Source organism: Falco rusticolus, chromosome 6, assembly GCF_015220075.1.
Source record: "Falco rusticolus isolate bFalRus1 chromosome 6, bFalRus1.pri, whole genome shotgun sequence".
In the NCBI taxonomy this organism is placed as follows: domain Eukaryota; kingdom Metazoa; phylum Chordata; class Aves; order Falconiformes; family Falconidae; genus Falco; species Falco rusticolus.
Window position 1 is genome coordinate 456,943 of NC_051192.1, and position 22,000 is coordinate 478,942.

The following is a 22,000-nucleotide window of genomic DNA, read 5'->3' on the forward strand; positions in this document are numbered from 1 at the left end:
AGGCACGCTGCTTCTGCCCTGGTGGATGACAGCAGACTTCCTCCTTCACCTTGGGGGCAGCCTCGATTACAAGGGCCAGAGAGAAGCTGGGCTGTTACAGGGGGGGAAGCACCGCGGAGGGGGGGGTGTGCTAGCTCTGGGAAGTCCCTTGGCTGGCGCTGGGAAAGCAACGCAGTAATGGCCCAGGCATTTATCCTGTTCCTGTATTCTTCCCTAATTTGCCTTTTGGCTCCTGCCAGGGACTATGACTAGGCAAACCTCTAGTCTTACCTAGGGCTTACATTTTTGGAAGCGTTCTCTCTCAGCCACTACTCAAAGCCAGACAGGGAGAGCATCTCTTCAGCCTTGTTCTGGTTTTGTGCTGACAGCAATCCTTAAAACCCTTAGCTCCCTTCCCCACCCCTACTGCAGCCAGTCCCCAGGCCCCGCCAAACCAGTGCTCTGGGGAAAGACTTCACCGAGGGACAGGAACACAACCCAAGCGTGCTGTCAGAGACCTTGGCCAGGCCCATGACCCAGACTGCAATGCTCATTCACTCAGCACCTTAAGAAACAACATTTATAGGCCTCTGATGGGAGACAAGGCTTCATGTCTAATCCTAGACAGCAGGTCACACAGCCTCATCTGACACTGGGAGGAGCAGCTCCACGGAGACATGTAAATAACCAGCTGAGCATCACTCTCCAGGATCAGATGGATTGGGCCAGAGCACCAGGTCAGAGCATTTAACAAACACAACGTTAACTCTTGAAAAACACTGACGTGAAGGGTGAAGCAGTTCTTTATTCTGCAATCATGGAGCTCTCCTAGCTTCTGGAGCCCAGCCAGTTGGTGTCTTACTCCCACATGCACAGTGGGAACAAAGAACTGCTCCAGACAGCACACTGACAAAACCTAAGCTGTTAAAGAGGAGTGGCAGGGTGCCTACTGCAGAAATCCTGAGGTGTCTGAAGTCCTGCGTACACCAGAGTTCAGTCCCTGTTGCAGGCAGGCCACCGAGCAAAGGCTGTCCCCTCCTGTCCTGCACGCTTACGACAGAATGTGCTCGAGGACTCCTTGTCTGATTAACTGCTCGCATTTCCACCGGGGTAAGAAGTGCTGCAGATAAACACACACAAAACTTGCCTTGAGACCCAGACAGATTGAATTTGTTACTGCATGCAGCCAGCTCTGTTATGCTGTATGCCCACTGCATCAATCAGGCAGAGCTGAACCACAGCCCTGGGCCACACAGCTTGCAGTGTGTGCAAGGAGCCACGTGTGCAGGAACTGTGACACGCTGTGAAGGTGGGATAAGCAGGGGGATATCATGGGAGTGAAAAGGAAGGAAGGGAACGGACCACACTTTTGTCACAGATACCTGGCTATTCTTTTTCAACAGGACGGTGGTACCATCGTCAATCTCAAACTCTCCATAGTCTCTTAAACACCGCACCTGCAAAGCAGAAACACAGCTCTCAGATCATCAGATCTCCCACAGAAAATAGTAGCCATCACTGCTGACTTGAAACAAGTGCTCCAGAACTGTTAAGTATGGACACATTCCTGCCTGCCTCCTGGAGCCTCAATATTACAGCAGACCTGGAAATGCAGAACAGGACTGATCCCACAATCTGTGGGCTCCACTTGCTCTCTTTTTGCCTCTGCCTGGAGCAAGAAGCCCCAGCGAGCAGCCCAGCCCAGCCCTCCACAGAGCTACTACATAAAGAGCAGCACAAGAGGCAGGGCCTGGGGAATAGCAGCTGCACTTACTGGAGAACCTCCCCACACACATACCAGAAAAGCGCCAATCTTAGCAATGAAACTCTCAAGGAGCAGGTTGATTGTCACTGCATGTTCTTTCAAAAAGAACGTTAGAACAGAGCACTGCAGCTGACTCCCAATTTCTCGCATGTGCTCCATTGTATCAATTGTGTAAAACAATTTGTAGTTACATCTATCACAGCCAATTTTAAAATAACAACAAAGACTACTAGTTGGCAGCACTTAACATGGGAACAAGGTTTCTAGTTGATCTGAGAATTGGTTAAGTTTCTGCAAAACACTGCAAAACCTTCTCAGTGGGGTTCAGACCACTCGCCCCACCCCATCAATTCTCTGCAGACTAGAATGCCACCTTTCACCACACCGAGCCCTCAGTAGAAGAGGCAGTAAAATGCTGGCAGGCAGAGAGAAGAGAGTAAAACATAGAAGCTTGTGGAAGCTTTGGTGCTCTTGAAGATTTGCTCAGTGACCTCCTGACTTGAGATGGAGGTGAAGCTCTTTTTTTAAAAAAATAAAAAAAAGATGGTTGGACAAAACATTTGTTCACAGACAAGAACTCCCTATCTTGCACTTACTTCAATGTACAGGCTTTTAGGAGGTTTAATGTCCTGTGTAAGGTCCAGCCCTTCCTCTCCTCCTACTGACCTCATGTAGGTAGCCAGAGACTTTTTGTACAGATTGAACCACTCCATCTGCGGACATCAACACAATGCCTCAGGCAAAGCCAGACAGCTAATGCTGAAAGACAGGTCCCCGATGAGTGACATCTAGTTTACTTGTGCTGTTACACCACTGTTCCCAAGTGCCTTCATGCCAGCCCAAGATGAACGCAAGCTCTGCCCCAGGGGCAGAGCAACAGGGATTCAGGGTAGGAATCAGGTCCGCAGCTCTGTGTGCTGGGCTGCAGACGCCACTGGAGAGCAGCAGGGGAAGACCCAGTTGTGCTGGCTACAGGTCAGGTCTGCTGAAGGCCAGCTGATCCTTGCAAGTGCCACGCATCACCTGCACTAGTAACCCTTTGGAATTGCACCCGCAGGCAATCAATAAACAAACCAGTATTTACAGAAAGGCACAAGTGCTACATTTACCGCAGGGGGAGGGAAGCCCCCCCCTATTTTGACTCTACAAAGTAATAATCCATCAGGAGGAGCCCGTGGGAGGAGGGGAAGAGTTGAAGCGACCCCGACTCACTTCCTCAGCCGACAGATGGAGCTGGACGGCGTTGGGCAGGACGCTGCCGCACTCCCAGCGCAGCGCCCGCACCCGCAGCAGCCGGTCGTACCTGGGGGGAGAGACGCGGGGGCGGCGCCACTGAGGCCGGGGCGGCCGCTGCCCCCTCCCCCCGCCGCCTCCCCTTGCGGGCGGCGAGTTTTGGCCCATGCAGAAATTACAACTTCTACGGAGCGGGGGGCGCGGGGCCGCCTCTGCGCCGGTTGGCACCGGCACGGAGCACAGCGAGCCGGCCCCGCCGAGGGGCCGCTCGGCCCCGCCCCGGGGACCCGACGCTCCGGGCCGGGGGGCCGAGCAGCCCCGCCGCACTCACAGGTAGGCCAGCACGCAGCGCTGGTTCCGGAGCAGGCAGCAGTGCCGAAAACGGATGAGGAAGATCAAGTCGGCCCGCCCCGCCTTCGCCTCGGACCTGCGGGAGGATGAGGAGGAGGATGAGGAGGAGGATGAGGAGGAGGATGAGGAGGAGGATGAGGAGGAGGATGAGGAGGAGGATGAGGAGGAGGATGAGGAGGAGGATGAGGAGGAGGATGAGGAGGAGGATGAGGAGGAGGATGAGGAGGAGGATGAGGAGGAGGATGAGGAGGAGGATGAGGAGGAGGATGAGGAGGAGGATGAGGAGGGGCCGCGCTGCAGAGAGGCGGCCCCGCCCGTGCCCCGCGGGAGCGCGACCCCCGCACTCACACGTCCGCCTGGTTCCGCTCGTACAGCGCCCGCATCTCCTCCAGCGCCTGCCGCAGCCCCTCCGTCTGCAACACCGCGCGGCCGAGGTCAGGGTCAGGGTCGGGGTCGGGGCCCCGGCCCGGCCCGCGCCCCCCCGCTCACCCGGAAGGGCGGCAGGTGCCCGCCGGTGGCGCGGTGCAGCTCCCGCACCAGCCCCACAGCCCGCTCCCCCGCCATGCCGCCCGCGCGGGGACCGCCGCAGCGTGGGAAATGCGGTAGCGCGGGAAACGCCGCCGCGCCGTGGCCAATAGGGGCCGGGGGCGGGGCCACTCGGCGCGCGGGCCCGCGCGGAGCTGTGCCGCCTTCCGGCGCCGCTGCGGCTGGTGCTGCTGCGCCCGGGGCGGGGCGGGGCGGGGCGGGGCGGGGGCGGGGCTCTGCCCACCCCGGCTGGCGGAGCCCGGGGGGCCGCGGGGCTGCAGACCCCCGCGGTGGTGGGCAGAGGCAAGCGCCAACCCCGCACCGGGGCGGGCCAAGCCCAGGTCATCCCCTCCCTCCTCCTCATCCCCCCTGTCTCGAAATCTCCCGGTTTTGGCTTTTTTTGGCCTCCCAGCCCGAGGCGGGCCGCCCTCTGGGCCGGCTTCAGGTTCCCACGTTCCGTTCCCATCCCCCTCCTCTGACTCCGATGGGAATAAATCAAACCGATAATAATATCAATAAATTAAACTGATTTCCCCGGGGCGAGCCCGCTGTGCCCGTGCCGGTGATCGCTGAGCGCCCCCCCTGCCCCCCCCGGACCCACCAGCCTGTCGCTGCGTTTGCTCCCCTGCCCGGCTGAGGAGGGAGCGATGGGGCTTGGGGGGCACCCGCCGGGCGAGGGGCGCTCGGAGCCAGCAGCGTGGGGCCTCTCCCTGCCCCTCCAGCCGGGGCTGAGCCCCGCACTGCCAGCAGCAGCAGCAAGAGGGGGAACAGGGGCATCACCACAAACACTCCTGGGGTCCCGCCGACAGCCCCCGAGTAAAAATCGGCATTTTTACCCTGCACTTTAGTAAGACAAAGGGGGTGTCTGTAGCTAAACTGGTTTCACCGTTCCCCTTGTTGGTCTTCTGCCTCTTGGAGAACCTCCTCCCTGTGCCCAGCCCTCTCCAGCGCATCTCCCTTTGGCCAGCAGCATCCTTCAAACCTGAACCTTGCCAAAACTAAAGGGAGGAAAAGAAAAAGGTGAGGTGTGTTTCTGGATGGGAGACGAAATTTTTTTAGCACTCGAAGCCCTGGAAAGGAATTCAATAACCCAGGATCACAGCTTGTCCTTCTCCGGGAATGTACTTCCCTGACCATGTGTTTCTATGGTTACTAGACAAAAAAAAAAAAACAACCAAAACAAAAACCACGGGCGTTTCACACAGCACAGTTATAGCGATGGTCAAAAACTGGGAGTGGGGAGTGGGGAGTGGGCTTTTACACTGCTGTCGAGACCCCACAGTGGGGTTTCACACGCCTAAAACAATTACGGTGCTTGTGCCTAGGTGGTGTGGCACGTGTACGGCTGAACCGGGACCGTGGCTGGCTCTGGCACAGGGTTTTAATGCTCCCAACGACTGTTGTACTTGGCATTTTAGGCATGAAGGGACAATGCCCAGAAACACCACAGTCAGCTCAGAGCCGGAGATGAGCTTCTGGGGGTCTGTTCCCCAAACAGACCCGTTTCTTGGCTGCACAGAGCTGCAGCCAGGAGACCCAGCAGTTGTGCCTGGAGGGGGACAGAGGGGTGACACGGCAGAGTTGCTGAGCCCCACTGTGGGGGGCATTGGGTCATCTCTTGCTCTTGTGCGGCCACTGACACAGATTCATGCCTACCTCGTGCTGCTTCCTCCAGCAGTGTGGCACGTTCTTGAAGGATCTGCCCTGTGCGTGGTACGCCGGTGTCTAGATGGGAGTGCTTGCAGTTAGCCAGCTGGGTGGTTCTGTGGCTGGAAACCAAAGCTAGAAACCCCCCAGGCGCAGCGCTGGCAGCTGCAGCAGGAGCAGCCGTCGTGGGGGGTTTGCATCACACAGCATCAGGGTGAGACGTTGGTCTTTGGAGACATGCTGCAGCATGAGGGTAATGAATGGACACGGTGCAGGTTTATGGTTGAGGTCATGCAGGAGGGCAGGGAGTGTGGGCTTGGGGCGCCTCGTGTGAGGAGCAAAAGCACCTCAGAGCCAGGGTTAGTAACCACCATCTCTGCCCTCTCCCCTGCGGGCTGCCTGGCGACAGGGACATGGACCCTCTCCCCTCCCACCCGGCCTGTGGCACGGCAGGGGTGTGGGGCCGGAGGGTGCCACCGTAAAGCGCCTGGTCCCCAGAGGGTGGTCACTGCAGAAGCATCATGTGCGGCTTGTCATTAATCATTGTGTTCTGCGGTGATAATGGGCCGCCTGAGCCAGAAAAGATAATAGCAATAAACATACGTCCCTAATTCCAGTTGTAGCTGCTGAAAATTGGTTGTTGTGTCTTGCCGAGGGATAGAAATATAACTGAGCCTTGATTGAAAAATTCAGGGGAAGCTGCCTTATCTTACTTGTTTGCCAGATTAAAAAAGCCTCATACATAAAAATAGACGAAATGAATGAAGAATTTACAAACATCTATATTTTGTGTTAGGAGTTGTGATAAAATTAGGAAAACAGCTGAAGACACTGATTTATACAACTCTGACTATTTCAGGCAATGAGAGGTTTACATATCACAGTTTAACAAGATAAAAGGTCTCCTACAAAATACATAGATGACAGACAACTCGTCTGAATTTAACATAACACAGCATCAAGTACACATGTAATGTGATGAACAGTGCCAGGTCATTCCCCAGTTAGGTAACATACAACCTCTTGAATAAGGCAGTTCAAATATAACTCTTAATTCAAATCACAACATACCCAGGCAGCATGCAGGGAAAAGTAATTTATTTTGTACATTGGAATGACACAACTTGCAACATGTTTCCATTTTATGTAGTTAGAGCGACATGATATAAACCATTCAGATTTTTTATATATATATATACCTATATATATATATCTCAAGTCCACAGTTGTCTTTACTGGAATAAAGATTATCTGTTTTTGGTAAAAATAAAACTATTTGAATTCACTAATTAACAAAATGCACAGTGATCAGAAACCAAATTCTTCTCACAGTTGTCTTCCCCGGCTCGCTCGCGTTTCCCTGTGATGCAGCAGCTGCGTGACCCCGGATTCAGAGAGCTTGTTGCACAAACAGCCCCTCCTCGGCGCGTGGCGCCCAGGGCTGCGGGCTGTGCCGCATGCTTTGCCGTGCAGGTGCTGACACCCGCGCCGGCCGGCTGTGCTCCTGGCACCCCACGCCGTGGAAATGGCCTCACACCTCCGCTTCTGAGCGAGCGGCCAGCTAAGCACTCGCACACTGCTGGACCTTTAGAGAGTCAAAAGCTGAACTGCACACAGAAACCCGTTCACTGGAACGGGGCCCTTGTTTCTTTATTACCGGTTAATTCCTCTGGACCTTTACGACCAAGAAATTCAAGAAACTGCGAATCTGCTCAGAAGTGAAAAAAAACTGAGCCCAAAATCTCTCTGATATGGTGGACCCTAATGGATGTGGCTGAGGATGCCCACCAGCCTTGGGGATCACAAGAGGCAATGAAGGCTTTTCCTAGCATTGAAAAGTTCTATTGAGATGAAGAAAGGAAATAAGATTTTTCCCTATTAAAACAAAATAATAAAAGTTGTGATTTCTGAACAGACTCAGCCGGGCAGCTTGTCCCTGGCCAAGGGCTGATAACGAGGAGGCAGAAGTTACCCGTGAGGGTGTCCAAAAGCCCCCAGCCTGCAAGTGGGTGGGCGAGGGGTCCCCCCCCGCAGGTGAGCTACGCACGGCCGGCCCTTCCCACCCCAGAGCTGCACTGGCTCCAGAGCCCACCTGCCCCCAGAGCCGCTACAGCAGAAACCGGCTGTCCAGAGTGACTGTTAGGGATCCCGCCTGTCACCTTTACAAAGTTGTCTTGTGCCTCTGTACTGCGCTATTTACTGCTCTGGTAAAAAAATCATTGGCATATTTCCTTGCCCTTAAAGATACAAAAAAGCAAATCTTCAAAAGATAGTGGGGAGAAAGTGCTTTCACAATGACATTCAGAGCAAAAAGAGAGAAACGACATTTTACAGATCCTTAGAGAGCTATCTTTGGCAGAATATTTCAAATAAATTATTTTTACAAATATTTTCTGCAGTCGTATATTTATTTTGAATAGTTCACTTTCAGCTATAGGGTTACTGGTTCACTACTCTCTATTAATAGGAAAACACCACAAATATAAAAATATATGAGCTTAGCACAATTTTTAGGCTACCACGACTGTCTCCAACGATTTCAAAAGTTGTAGATCGATACCACGGAAAATATGAAACAGGTTTTCTAACAGCATGTGTCAGGTCAGAAGGTCACAGCCCGCTGCTGCGGGAGGGGACGCCGGGGGGACGGCTGCGGTGCCGGGTGCTGTGCCGGGCTGGCACAACAATGCGCTGGAGGGGCTGGATGCTCAGAGCCGGGGGGACGGCTGCGGTGCCGGGTGCTGTGCCGGGCTGGCACAACAATGCGCTGGAGGGGCTGGATGCTCAGAGCCGGTTACTGCCGACATCCCCCTGGGGATGGTCTCTCTCTGACCGTAAGGCTTAGAGATGTCACGCTGGGTGGCACCTGGGCAGGAGAGGAGGGCAGCGGGTGGGTGAGCTCAGGACACAGGGAGCTGTGCCTGGTCCTGCACCTCGCCCCCGGCAGGAGAGCGTGTGGCCGCCTGCACGTGCAGGCACCGCCTGGGGAAAAGCACCCAGGGGTGGTGGGCTGCACCCTTGTGCCGTGGCCAGCTCCTGCCCCAGGCTTTGGCCAGGACCCTGGCGGGACCGTGACTCTGCTGGGGAGCCTGAGACCGAGCCGTGGTGGCCCAAGGAGGGGGCTTGCCCGGTCCCAGACTCCCCCCCAGCACGTGCCACCGAGTCCACCAAACAATTAGATTTAAATATTTCGCTTTGTTTATACAGCATGTACAGAATATACAGCATCAGATAATTATTTCCCAGTAGACTACAAGTGTCTCCCAAGATGACCTCTTTTATCAACAAATATATATAAACTCACGGTAATAAAAGAGTTGTACCAACAAATATTATGGCTTTTCAAATAGAGTAGCTGCATTGTGCCATTGAACTTATGAGGAATGACGAGAGAGACGGAGAGATCGGGAGGCTTCAGCTGCTGAGCATGGGGGACCCTGGGCTGGGACCCGTGGGCGCAGGGTCCTCGCGTGGCCGGGGCAGTGCTGGCTCACAGCGCGGGCGGCACAGGGAAGGTGGGCTTCAGTGTGGGCCCACGCTCTGATTTCTGTCTCCAGGCAAGACAGTTCCTCTGCGAACTCTCCTTTCAGCCACACTTTGCAAAAATTTGGCTCTGCCCTGCTGGGGCCAGCCTGCCCCATGCCCAGCCGGGGGTCAGGCGGCGTGCCGCTGCCAGAGATCTCTCTCTCTCTGTCGGGGTTTGCACAAGATGTCTGTCTGCCCCAGCTGCGAGAGGGAGGATGCACAGGATGAGAGGTGACATGGGACATGGGGGTGATGGTGGCGTGGCGGGCAGCAGGGCTGGCCGATGCTTGGGGCTGCCTGCCCATGATGGGGAGCTGCCCCGGCGGTGCTGAGCAGGGGCACAGTGGCTGCTGTCAGAGGAGAGCAGGAAAGCAGCGGTTTTTGAGCACACCATTGATGTGCTCCAGCATACCAGGAACACCAGAGGACAACCGTCCCTTGTTCCCGGACACAGTGTGCCTGCGGGGTGGGTTACCAGTGCCTCAGCACCAGACGCCCGCTGCTGGCTGCGCCTCGCAGGGTGCCTCTAGCCGCTAGTGCTTCCCCCCACTTTTTAGGGCTGCCTGAGCCATTTTGAGCTCTTTCTCTCCTGTGCCCTGCCGTTACAGGGGGCCCCGGCTGTCTCACTCCATGGGGAGCATCTCTGGGACAGGCTGCACAGGCAGATGCCGGCTCCCTGCCTGAGCATCCCTCCACTGTTGGGTGGGATGCCAAGGGAAGCTGCTGCTTTGGATGCCATCTCCACCAAGAGAGAGCAGTTCTGTCCTCTCTCCAAGCCCACAGCAACGGCCTGTTTTCTACTGTAGAAAAAGGAAGAGCTGCTTTCCCTGTGTTTCAAGTGTGAGAAAATGGCTTTCAAGAGCTGGAGTGGTCACTCAAGCATGGAGATAACTGGACCACTTAATTACAGTGGAAATTTAGTAATGGATCTAAATTACTGCTACCGTCATTTTTTGACTCATTCCCATCTCATTTCCTTCTTCTTCAGAATATCGTAGCCAGCAAAATCAAGCCCGATGCTGACATGAACAAGCGCGGGCAGCCCCGGCTGCTCCTTGGGCTCTGCCTGCAGGGTGCTGCGCTGGAGCCGCTCTGCCTGCTGCCCCTGCCATGTGGAGAGTCCCACCGGGAACCTGCTGCCTTTGCAACCTTGTCAGCTTTCCTGGCAACAGCTTTGCTCCCTGGCAGCCTGCCTGCTGCTCGCCGGGGACATCCCGTGGGCTCGTCTGTTGGGGTGGGGGGTGGTGGTGCGCCATGTCCTCCATGTCCCCTTCTTGCTTGATGAGCGGTGCTGCCAACGCCGGCTGAGCACCAGGCGAACCTGAGACCTCTCTGCATGTCCTAGGGAGAGTGCACTGCCCGCCACTGACGAGCGGTCTTCAGGAGGCCACGGTTTTGATTTTACAAGCTCATGCTGTGTCTCTTTGGCCCAGAGACCCGGGATACAGAGGGCTGCACTGTACCAAACTCAGCGTTTTGTGGCTTTTACCAGCACGTGTGTGTTTCTTCCAGCAGGAGCTGGGAATCTTGGGAGAATTCACCCACCTCTCCCCTCCATCCACGAATAAAACCATCTTGCTAGATTGCTGAACAGTCCCCTCAACAGGTAGTCTTGAAAGCCTGGTTATTTGCAGAGCTGGGCCTCCTAATGCTTAATGCATTGCGGAAAAAAGAAGCTGGACAAGTGTTGTCAGGTAAAAAATAAATAACATTTTTTTCTTGTTAACATAGCAACTATAATGTGAAAGGTATTATCACAACCTTTTGCTCTCTAGAGCTGCGAGGAGTAGCACACATTTCCTGATTAAGGGCAAGAGCAGCAGGTCTCCTGCATGGCTCACTGCGTGAGCACGTTTTTCTCAAGCACTCGGAAGACAAAGGAAGCAACATGGGGCAAACAAGTGAAAGCACAACAGGCAGCGGTTCGTCTGTACAGGGGGAGTTTGGTCAAGGGGCATCTTATCACAGCTGTCATTGCAAGGCAAGAGGGTGGCAATGCCCAGGGCTATAGCTGGGGCAAGGGAGCCATCTCAGCGTTGCACCGAGCAAGGAGAAATCCAGTTGTGCACCTCCTACATCCTGGGAGGCACAAAGCCGCTGGTTTGCAAAAGCTGTCACTAATGCTCCCAAATAAGTCCAAGAGCAGCCTAGGATGCATTTGCATCACCAGGATCCAACCTATCCTGGGCCAATGCAACAGTTTTAGTGACTCAGCAATTCTCCACCTTTCTCTGCAAAGAAGCTCATCTGCCAGAAACTCACGTTTCTGCAAATGAGGAGCCTGCCAGGGGCTGCGGGCTGGAGCAGAGGGGCACATGGTGATGGCAGTGCCATGGACTGCCACGGCAATTTTCCTCAAGAAAACAAGGTGGTACTCCATGCAGGTCTCGCCCTGCCATCATCCATAAGGGACTCCCCTGAGTTAGAAATAAAGGAGAAATAAATCCAGCCTCAATGAAGAGGTCAGGACATGCAGGGAGACAGCCCTGTGGCAGTTCTCCATGTCCTGCAGAGGTTGAGGAGCTCTAAGTTGTATAAGTATCCTGGGCCATTGGAACCTGCTTTACTTAAACTCTACCCGTTTTAAGGGCAGGCAGGAAAGTTTTGTAGGCAGGTAGATAAGTTTTAGAATATTCAGAGTGCCAAGAACAGGCTCCATTTCAAAATAAAGGAGTTGAGGTGGACCTTGAACCCCCAGGTAAAGCAATTCATTTGCTCTGGAGGTTTAGGGGCAGGGTTGGATGTGTGTGTGTAGCTGGAACATCTGTGGGGCTTGGTAATGGTAGAAATGCGGCAGAATTACCTAATTTTCCAAAAATTCATGAGTGAAGGACAGCAGCACAATGACAACAGTGCCTGCGGGTGGTGGCCATAGCAGTGCCTGGGCGATGCGCAGGAAGGGCTCCACACGCTGAGGTTTGCCTCTGTTGCAGGGAAGCTTGCACGGCCCTTTGCTTGCAGGGGCTCAAACCCCAGACATCATTCAGAGTGGTTAATCTTCACCCTGAGATACAGACAGCAAGCCCAAGCTAACAGGCATTGCTGTTCCGTCCAGTGAGAGAGGAGACATGTCCCGCATGGGAAGCCCCCGGGTGGGGGTCAGGAGGGACAGAGACGGCTCCTCTGCAGGAAGCCTGAAGGAAGAGGGCACGTGAAGAGGCTCCATGGGGGGACTCATGGCTGGATCATCAGTGAGCGCAGACAGCCATTCTGGGGCCTTGAGATGGCTCGAGGTGGATGCTGGAGGACCCCACTGTCTGGTGGCATCTGGTCCTGGAGCATTTCTCAAACTCCTTCCCACCACTGCCTGGAACTGCACACTGCTGGGGACCGGCCGCCTGCGCTGGGAGCAGTGGAGAACTGTTGTACTGTAGTGCAACGCATCAAGGGCTGTTTTGAATCAGATAGATAGAAATACTGCCTGGGGTTGATGCCCACAGACAGCCAAAAGAAGCTAGAGACTGTGCTACAGCTGTGCAGGAATCGAGATGCATGCCTAGCCACGGCAGCTGGGGCAGGGGGACAGGCTGTGGCAGTGCCTAAAACAGGGCTTCTAGGTCTGGGCAGGCCCCCATGGCACTTGTCCCTTCCCTGTGCCCTCTGATGATGGACATCCCACCGGCAACACCCAGCTCCACCACCCAGCAGCACTTCACAGCGCCTGCTTTGGGAATCATGTGCACGTTCTCTTTCATGCTTCTAGAGAGGGGAGCCCCAGGCTGGCGTGGATGTCAGGAGTGTGGGAAGGAGCCAAGGGATGGTGCCGGGCCCGCAGGAGAGAGCGATGAGCCACCCTGGGGGCACTGGGTGCTCAGAGGCAGGGCTGGCCACTCTCGAGATGCACCAGAAAGACAGTAAGACCCCACAGAGAGCCCTTGGATGCTCTCAGAGACATGGCACAGACTGAAAATCCTGCTGGTAACAATGATCTTCCAGCTATCCTTGCCGGTAACAGCTCCAGCTTGGCCAGATGGGCCCCTTTCCTTCACAGCATGCTTTCCCTCTGTGTGAGGGGTGTTGTGCTGCTGGCTGGTGAGAGGCTCTCACCACCTCTAGTTCCAAAAAAAGGATGGTTCAGGTCCTTAAAAGATGAGGAATCTGATGGTATTTCTTGTCCCTTGGTGCTTTTTGCAAGAATACAGATGCTTCTGGAAGCTTTCCTGTGGCAAGTGAGTTTTTTACAAGATAAACAGGCTTTTCTGCAGCTGTGCTGTGCATGTGTATGCACGTGTGTGGTCAGTCACTGCATGCTCGGAGAGGTCAGAGAGGCTCCCGGCGCTCTGCAAGCACGCTTCCCCAGATTGGCCCAGGTGCCAAAACCTACAAAAAATAGTGCAGGGGTTTCTACTGGAACAACACTCTCTGGCATGAAGTTTTCCCTCTTTTCTTTCTCTCCATCACTTTCTGGCTATGTCTAGCTCTACCCATCCAGGAATGCAGCTGAGTCTCCTCCTTAGGTATGTATAAGGCCCCAGTACTGTTGCACTTGACTCTTACCCAAGCATTTTAAAATAGTTGTAACAATAAGACATGAGCTCTGGTTCTGTGCTCCCGCCCCTAGCAGAAATAGCACATTTATATAGACTGCACCCAGACTTGTGGCCATAACGGGTTCAGCGCCTCCCTTTCCCCTTCTGTAAGGAAGTGATGAAAAGTTGGGAGAAAGATGCAGAAATGACTCTGGCAATCTTCCGTCACCCCAGAGCTGCTGCAGGCTGCCTGGAGATGGGTGACACACAGGAGGGCGTGTTGTTTGGAGGAGACGAGGGATTTGCACCTGCATAGGCGCAGGTGGGTGGCAGGAGTTTTGGGTAGGCTCATCTGTGAGATGCTGCGGGTCTGTGGCTCCTGCTGGCACCGGGGACCTGCAGAGACCCTGGCTCCTTCGCATCTTTTCTGTGTGTTCAGGTTGTGGCTGGGATTTGCCTCCACTCCTGTTGGCCCCTGAAGAGCTGGGGAGATGGCTTTGCTAAGATGCTCAGGGCTGTTACTGTCTGTGCGTTCCTTCCATTTGTCCCAAAGCGCTTTGCAGTGGCCCGTTGAGTTATTTGGACGTCTGTCTCTGAATGTCCTTTGCTCCATGCTGCATCCTTTTCCACAGAAAGGTTTGCCTTTGGCTAGCAGGGTGATGAGAGGGGGTGAGAGCAGGTGGAGGGGTGGAGGCCAAGGGCTTGAAGTGCTGTTTCTGGCAAGCTCCCTGAGGCTGCGGCTTTATCAGAGATGGTCGATGCCCTTCCCTTGTGAGGGAGGCTGGCAGGGATGAGGAGGAGATGGCAGAGCACTGGCATTGGACAGGGCAGCTGGGGAGCCAGGCTGTGCCCCATCGGGCAGGCGGGCTGTGCTGGGGGCTGTGCTCCCTCCTGCCTTGGGAGGGCCTGGCTTAAAGACGAGTGCAGAGGAGCAGGCATTTCACCCTTGCGATCACCGGTGGGTGTCGGGGGCTCAGCGGAGCGGTCCCTCTCATCCGTGGCACAGCGAGGTGGCAGCCAGGCAAAAGGCTCGCTGCTCATCCGTGGCTCCTCCATGAGCAACTGGGCAAGTACCATTGCGCTTTGCATAAGCTCATTGGAGATGTCAGAAACCATGCAGCTGGCAGAGAATAATTGCATAAACAAGGCTGGTGTTTACTGTGTGATTTAGACCTTGTCCTAAGCAAGAAATGCTCCATCATTCCTTTTGGAAAGCTCTGTGAGCAGAACAGTTATTTACTGCCTGTTAAACTGAGCTGTTACACAAGTCCCATTCTACTTGTTAATGACTTCAGCAACTGCAATTCATTCTGAAGAAGCAAATGATGAGAGCAAAATGCCAACATCACCTTTCGGAAGGTGTAATTACTGGGTCAGGAAAGCTGCTTTGCTTCCATAATTCACTGCCTGGAAAAAGCACACGGATGTGACTGGTGTGTTTGCCTGGGGCTTGATGAGTGTTGAAGCCTGACCTGCGCTCATCCTGGAGGGTGCTGAGCACCTGCAGGGAGAGTCAGGCTGGTGGCACAGCTGGCAAAAAGCAGCACAGGGTGTGGGGAAGGGCCAGTTTTGCATGACAGCAGCCCAGAGATCATGTTAAATCCTCCGGCTGCCCTGCCAGACATCCCCTTGCACTGGCAGGTGGGAATTTTCCTGCCTCTGGGCCCCTACAGACATGGTCAAGCTGTAGCAACACCAACCACCTCTTGCTTCCTCTCTTTGCTTGGTGGCATGTTTCTAGCCTGGAGCGCCAAAGCCAGCTGCTGCTGCAGCTGCTGCGCGGCCCCATCCTGACCCTGTGCGGCCGACGGGCAGGACCGTGGGCAGGGCCGAGGGCAGGAGCACGGCAGGACCCCAGAAGCACACCCCAGGCACGCACACCTCACCGGCAGGGGCAGGCAGAGCCCCGCTAGGTGAAGGCAGTGTTTGCCTGCGACCCATCTCTGGAGCTGGTCTTTGGGTTCAGCTGTCAGAGCGGGACCTGGGAAGCATTGCAGGGAGGGTTTATATGGGGATGGCTTGACAGATGCTGGATGAAACACAGGGAGGAGCAACACCCCTGAGCAAGTAGAGACTTTTCTCCTGCTCTGTGCTGGCTGAGCTCTCTCGAGCCATGTGGGTGAGAAATGGCCCACGGCACCAGGACCGGGGCATGGGCAGGCAGCCGCCCAGAGCAGACTAAGCTCCTGGTTTGCTTGGTGACCTTGTGGGGTGCCTCAGATCTGCTTTTGCACCCACGAACCCTGCCCTGGTAACACATCTCTTGCATTCCCACTTACCATTAGCTAGTGGCTTAACCTACTGCAAGTCACCATAAGGCTGGATCAAGAGCAACTCTATATACCTGAAGGACACGAGCAGAAAGAGCTGCTATGTACCTTGGGGGCACCCGCACAGCTCCCCCTGAGCCTAGGGCAAGCCAGCACCGACGGGAGCCCCAGCATGGGGGAGGTGCTGGCCCCAGGAGGGTTTCAGGGCAGCTTTAACCCTGGGTGGTTTCCTGCATCCCCCTGAGAGCAGGGCAGGCTGCACACAGCAGCACCCCGAGCCCGAGGCACAATGGAGATGGAGCAGGAGGAAAGCCATGAGATGGGGTGAGATGGGGCGCATGGAGGCACCATTGCCCCCTGTCAGCAGCAGAAACACAGCAAAGGCAAACCAATGAGTAAAGAAGAGATGGGTACAACGCCAGGGGAGACAACGGGAAGGGAGAGAAGGGTCTTCCACAGAGAATATGCAGGAGCACTACTGGATCCATCAGGAATCATTACAAACTTTATTTGTCTGTGCATCGTGTACCGTTGATAAGGATCATCACAATTAGTGGACTCACTGCCTGTAGTGGTGGGTAATACACACAAAGAAAAATCAATGAAGCCAAACAGATGAAAATGAAGTCATTGTACATAAAGGTAACCTATAACCCTGAACAACCTGCACCTGTGTGTGATTCTTCCCCCAGAACAATGAGAAACAAAAAGAACTCCCCCCCAAAAACCCATCGAAAGTGGAAAAAGGGTTGAGAAGAGAAAAAGTCCCCACAACTTCATATTCCAATCTTACAACCGGTTATTTCCATGTTCTTACAACAGGTTAATTAAAATTTCCACAGACTGTTCAAAATGAGTATAAATACCTCCAGCCAAATGGTTACGGTACAAGCACCAGACGTGGTTTCCACCCGGGTTGGAAGGGCTCACTGATGGACATGCAGGTGGGGACGCCGGGGAGCCCGGTGAAGGGCGTAGGGTAAGAAGACATCCCTCACCACCAGCACACCAAGCCAGCCCTGTGCTGCACCCAGGGAACCTCGACACCCCTCCTCCCGCGCTCGGCCTGCCACCCCCCCGCACTGCTGGAGTCGGGGGTGGTGTGGAGCTGCACCTCCCCGCCTCACCCTTCCTGCTCATTTCAGATCCGGACAGTGCAAAATGTGCCCTTTTTCCTCAGGGACGCCTCCCGGTTATGCTCAGCGAGATCTCCTTATGGCCCTTCAGCCCTGACGCTGAATTATTCTGCCTCCAAATGGCTGTGGGGAAGGACCAGCTCTGGGGACTGATCCTGATGGCTTAATGTTCAGAAACAGGGGCTGTCGCTAGACCTGCGGGGCCAAGGGGCTTTGAGGCAGCCTCCAGCTATAAAGGCATGGGTGGGTGAGGCGCCGGGGCCAGCCTTGCTGTGCCATCCCCCTGGGGCTGGGATGCTGCTCATCCTGCCCGGGCTCCCTGGGGCTGGGATGCTGCTCATCCTGCCCGGGCTTCCCGGGGCCTCCAGCCAAACCTCGGGGGGCAAGCCCGCAGCCTCTGGGGGTGGGTTTTCCTCCCTGAAAACCTACATCTGCACGGCCGTTATTGCTTCTCATGGACCCACGCGCAGAACAATACACAGGGACAGCTTTCCCTCTGCTGAGAGGAAACAAACGAACCCACAAAAACCTATGGCAAAACCCTAAACTAACTAAAATAAATAAAACCCGGTGAAAAATAAACACTCGTATCTGCAATGCTCAACCCACATGGCTGGAAGGACTATCGCTATAGGATGCTATATACAGATAGGGGTCATTTCATTCATGCAAATGCTACAAGTACCACGACAGCAAGCCTGAGGGGCTGGACAGGGTGGGGGGCACACCCTGCCCCCCCCCCCCCCCCCCGTGTCTGGGGACACCAGGTGCGAGCGCGCTGCTAAGCATCCCCGAAGCACAGAGGGAAAGGTGAGGGGCATGTGGCGGGCACGAGGGGCAATGCTAGTTGTACACACGCCAAAACAAACAAAAAAAAAATCAACCCCAAATCGATGACGAAAACGGTCTGTTCTATCCTTAGAAAGCTCCCCGGCTCCCCTTGTCTGCAGTCCGGTCTCTCGCTTCCCTCTGGCAGGGCAAGAGGGGACATTCCCCAGCAGCGCGGGCAGGCGGACGGCGGTCGGAGGTCGGGACCCTCGCTCTCCTCTCGCTCCCTCGCCCACCGCTCCACGGCTCACCGGCTACCCTGGCCTCCCTGCACCTGCGCGCCCTGCTCGCCCGGTGTTCCTCCTCCTGGGGCCGGCGGCAGGAGGGCTTGACGGGGGCTCGGTGGCCATCATCCGCTCCTGCTGGTGGGGTTGCAGAGAGGGCCCTGCCGCCGGGCTCCCAGCCGGGGCCGCTGCCTGGGGAGGGGTCCTGCTGGCTTTGGGGTCCTGCCTAGTTCAAAGGATGCTCCAAAGCCGCTTTTCGTCAGCAGGTGTGTGAACATGGCAAATCTCTTTTATTCTTTCTCTGTTCATTATACACAGCGTTATATCTATATCTATACCTATATATCACTCTATATAGATACATATAGATATATATATATATTTACTATCTCTGATTGTCCCTTTAGAAGCCCTTTATGTGGCAGTAGGCTTCCAGAGATGAGAAGAATATGTACAAGAGCCAGAGGAGGATAAAGAGTGAGGATGTGAGCAGCTTGGAAGTCCGCGGCCCGCCCAGCTCACCTCCAATCTCAGGTCTCCGCCGGTAGAGCAGCACACCCACACTGATAAAAGCAAAAATGGTGAAGAGGGTGACGGAAAAGGCCAGGGTGCCAGGCGAGACTTGGAAGGCCTGTCCGTGCGCTGCGTGGTAGATGGCTGCGATCGACCAGGCCACCCCGATGCCCAGGAAAACGTTCACAGCATTGCTCCCAGTGACGTTCCCGATGGAGGCATCTGCGTACTGGTCCTGTGTTGCTGCTACTTTGCTGGCAAACGTGTCTGCAAAGGGAAGGCAGAGAGAAACCCTCAGAAAATGGCCGGGTAAGGAGGGACTGCAGCAGGCAGTGTGGGGAAAAATGTCAATGGCATCATTTGGGGCATGCAGAAACAGGGTAGAGCCCCATCTGTGGGCACTCCTGGGGAAGGGCCCATCTGGTCAGAGCCAGAGCGACGTCAGGGTCCAGAAATGCCCAGGAGGGAAATCTCAGTGTCCAGAAATATGGGGTTTCCCCCACTATCGCCCCAGATGCCCCACAGTGCTTTGACCAGAGATGACCCTCCCCAGTACTACACTGTGCCGGCCCCTTCTCCTACGTCCACTGATTTGTTGACTTGCAAAGTAAGTGAAAAGGTTGGAAAAGCTTTGTGGGAACCACAATGGTTTGTATCTATCCTTCAGGTCCCCTGAGGGTTTGCATTTGTATTTCTGTGTTTGCTTTAACGATGTCTCTCCGAAACCTTTTGCCTCACTAAAGTCCAGTGTCTTGTGTGGACCCTGACACTTTGGCAAACGAGCAGTCATCTTTCACCCCTCAGGGAGAAGAAACCAGGCAAGTGGGTATAACGCTTGCCCAGGTGCTCCAACACTCTTAATACCAGTGTCAAAAGAGCTGTGATAAAACTCAGCTGGCCTTTCTACATGGTAGCTCTTGTGTCAAGCAGACCAGCGCCATGCTGCTCTGCACCACAGGGAAGTGCTGGTTTTACATCTAAACCCACTCTGGATCTGCAGGGAGGGTGAGCTGGGTCTTGTTCAGGTGAGCACTCTCAACTAACGATGACAAGATGAATCCTTAACACACATGCATTCCCAGATCACCTTGGGTAGGGGCAGGACAGCGCGGCTGGCAAAAAGAAAATAGTTGGGGTCACATTTCATGGCTTTTAATTCTACAGAGTTTCCTTTACGCTTCTTCCCAGCGGGGCTCCAAGGTGCGACGGTGAAGTGCAGCCTGGTATGGAGACCCAGCTTCATGTAACAGGGCAGGCTGAGCCCCTACAAGCATAGTGAGAGGGGCCATTTGCAGCAAAGAAATCAAAAGGCTGCTTCGTTTTTTAAAGAAAAGCTCCCACGGAAATGCATCTGACTGTTGCTTGTTCTCAGCCTTGGTCACGGTGCAGTACTGGGGCTGTGGGACAGTGCTGATGCACCTGTGGCAATCCAGCTGCCTGTGGCAGGAGGGATGGATGGACCGCAGCTGGACACACTGCCAGTGCCAGCCGGTGCGGAAACAGCCACAGGCACCTCTGCAAGCTTGAGCGGTGCTTTCAGCGCAGAGAAGGTCCCCTGCCAGTCTTCATTTCGCTGCACATTTGCCTGATGCCTGCCTGTCTCCAAGAAAGCAGGTGTGGAGGAGCTCAGCCAGCACCCAGCCAACCCGGCACAGTCTGGCAGCATCTGCTAATTCAAACAAGAGCAGCCAAGTGCACCCTAAAAAGAACTTCTTAAATGCCACCCTTTGAAGACAAAGAGCCGGAGGGAAGATTTTTGCTGTCAAGGGTGTGTGGCAGCCCTGCAAACCTCACACCTAAAAGCTCTAGTGCCAGAGGTCTAAAAAATGGTCCTTCTGTTCCTTGTCCAAATCTGTTCTTCCTTTTGGTTCTTTCACTTCTCTTTTGGGCTTTGATAGCGTTAGGGCAATTTCAAGGTTTTTGAGCACCCGAGTGCTGATTGCTGGAAGTCTGGGGTGGCAAGGGACGGTGTGATCAATGCAGGGGGTGGCTGGGCTGGGCTGCAGCCCCTTGTCCAGGAAACAGGCTGTGCCTGGCCAGCAGAGCGCGTCGAAGAAGGTAAGTGAAAGGCACAGGGCCTCTCACACAAGCTGACGTGGGACCTCCCAGAGCAGCTGTGGCACTGGGACCACCGTCTCCAGCACACTGGTTCACCCCTGCGAGTGGCCCTTCGCTGAGCCAGCAAAAAGGAGCCTGGGCTGCAGCAAGCCAATGTCCCTGGGAGGACGGAGCGGCATGCAGGTATGGAAGCATGTGGGTTTTTCTCTCCCTGGTCAGCCCTCAGTCTCTGCTGTCTTCTGAGGCTGGGTGACCGCTGGGGCAGAGACGCGTCTCCAAACATCCATGGGACTGGGGCTTTCTTGGGGCTTCACAAGTCGCACTGCAAGCAGTTCCTCAGCTCAGCAACCCCACCTTGGTCCACCTGAACCCAGGATGAACCTGGTCTGACAGAAAGGTGTCCATGCTGGGCAGCACGCCCCGAGTACGGACTGGCACCTCACTCACCTGGGAGGCGAGGTTAAAGGAGCAGATGCTCAGAAAGAAAGTGCAGGACTGCCGACACACGCAGGACTTTAACCAAAGACAATTCCCTACTCCGAGAGTGGATGCCGTGGAGGCTGTCCACAGAAACAGGAACTTCACACTCTTTGCAAGGGGAACGTCCTTGAAATAATTTCCAGGGGACTGAATCCACATCCTGGTCTGATCCTCCCGCCCCATCTGAGACTGAAAAACAACCCCTCCACACCCCTCAAATTTGTCCTCGGAGTTCCTGCAGTGCACAGCCGAGGGCGTCAGGGCACCCAGCTTTCCCAGCCCAAACCCAAACCCAGACTGGGCAGAGGTGGACCTTTACACAAACCCTGCTGCTGTCCTTACCTGGCACCGATGTCCCCAGTGCGACAAACACGACTGCGGTGACAGAGTCCTTCAAGCCAATGGTGCAGCCGAAGTGGGATGCCAGGTCGCCAATGAAAGCTGTCAGGAGGCCGATCATGAGGATGGAGACGACAAAGCAAGCCCAGCCATTCCAGTAGTCTGTCGGGGGCACGAAGGCAAAAAGGACCTTCCAGAAGACGGTCAGAAAGTGCATCACGTAGTCAAAGCAGGAGGGCAGCTTCTCCTCCCCACATTCATCGTCATCGTCGTCTTCCCCTAGAGAAAACCACCAGTGCCTGATTAGGCTCACCCGTCCTGGAGGAGGTTGGGCAAAGTTCCTGCGCATTCTGCAGCCCCTCCAGTGTCATGATTTGGGCCCTGAAAGGCCTTGACTTCCAAATATCCTGTTTTCTGGGCAATCATCAGTGGGTCTTGACGGCCTTTCCCGGCCCCTTCCCACAGCAGAGAGACTTTCCAAAGGCATTGGCTTCCAAAACCAACTTGCACTTCAGAAAATGCAGAGTGTCATGCCAGCACCTGTGCCTGAGTTCAGCCACCAGACGCTTTCTGGGACTCAGCCCCTGCTCAGGAGCCCTTTCCCCAGAAGGTGTGGGACGTGATCGGCCTCAGGCTGGCTGGAGCCGATCAGGGCGGG

At 55.0% G+C, this 22,000-nt stretch overlaps 2 protein-coding genes across 5 annotated transcripts in view; both read right to left on the reverse strand.

The window, feature by feature from the left end:
• Positions 1 to 764: 764 nt before the first annotated feature.
• Positions 765 to 3,941, reverse strand: GINS1 (GINS complex subunit 1). Its single transcript, XM_037390981.1, has 7 exons — positions 3,818 to 3,941; positions 3,677 to 3,741; positions 3,309 to 3,404; positions 2,957 to 3,047; positions 2,341 to 2,457; positions 1,362 to 1,436; positions 765 to 1,099 (listed from the first exon to the last, which is right to left on the reverse strand). The coding sequence occupies exons 1-7, from the start codon at positions 3,890 to 3,892 to the stop codon at positions 1,031 to 1,033; spliced, it is 588 nt and encodes a 195-aa protein (XP_037246878.1). The 5' UTR covers positions 3,893 to 3,941; the 3' UTR covers positions 765 to 1,030.
• A 13,329-nt stretch (positions 3,942 to 17,270) lies between these two features.
• SLC8A1 (solute carrier family 8 member A1) overlaps positions 17,271 to 22,000 on the reverse strand; it is a 116,083-nt gene continuing 111,353 nt past the window's right edge. For all 4 annotated transcript variants that reach the window (XM_037392534.1, XM_037392533.1, XM_037392531.1 and 1 more), the window contains 2 exons: positions 21,346 to 21,621; positions 17,271 to 18,732 (listed from right to left, as the gene is read on the reverse strand). In XM_037392534.1, coding sequence (XP_037248431.1) covers positions 18,356 to 18,732; positions 21,346 to 21,621 — 653 coding nt within the window. In that variant the 3' untranslated portion in view covers positions 17,271 to 18,355. The remainder of the gene's footprint in view (positions 18,733 to 21,345; positions 21,622 to 22,000) is intronic.

Bases quoted from the DNA above. Each gene is read 5' to 3' on its own strand.
- GINS1 (XM_037390981.1), bottom strand. From the start codon at position 3,892: ATGGCGGGGGAGCGGGCTGTGGGGCTGGTGCGGGAGCTGCACCGCGCC. The intron at 3,742-3,817 runs GTGAGCGGGGGG...GCGGTGTTGCAG, and splicing joins GGCACCTGCCGCCCTTCCGG to ACGGAGGGGCTGCGGCAGGC. The intron at 3,048-3,308 runs GTGAGTGCGGCG...CTCTCCCCCCAG, and splicing joins CGCTGCGTGCTGGCCTACCT to GTACGACCGGCTGCTGCGGG.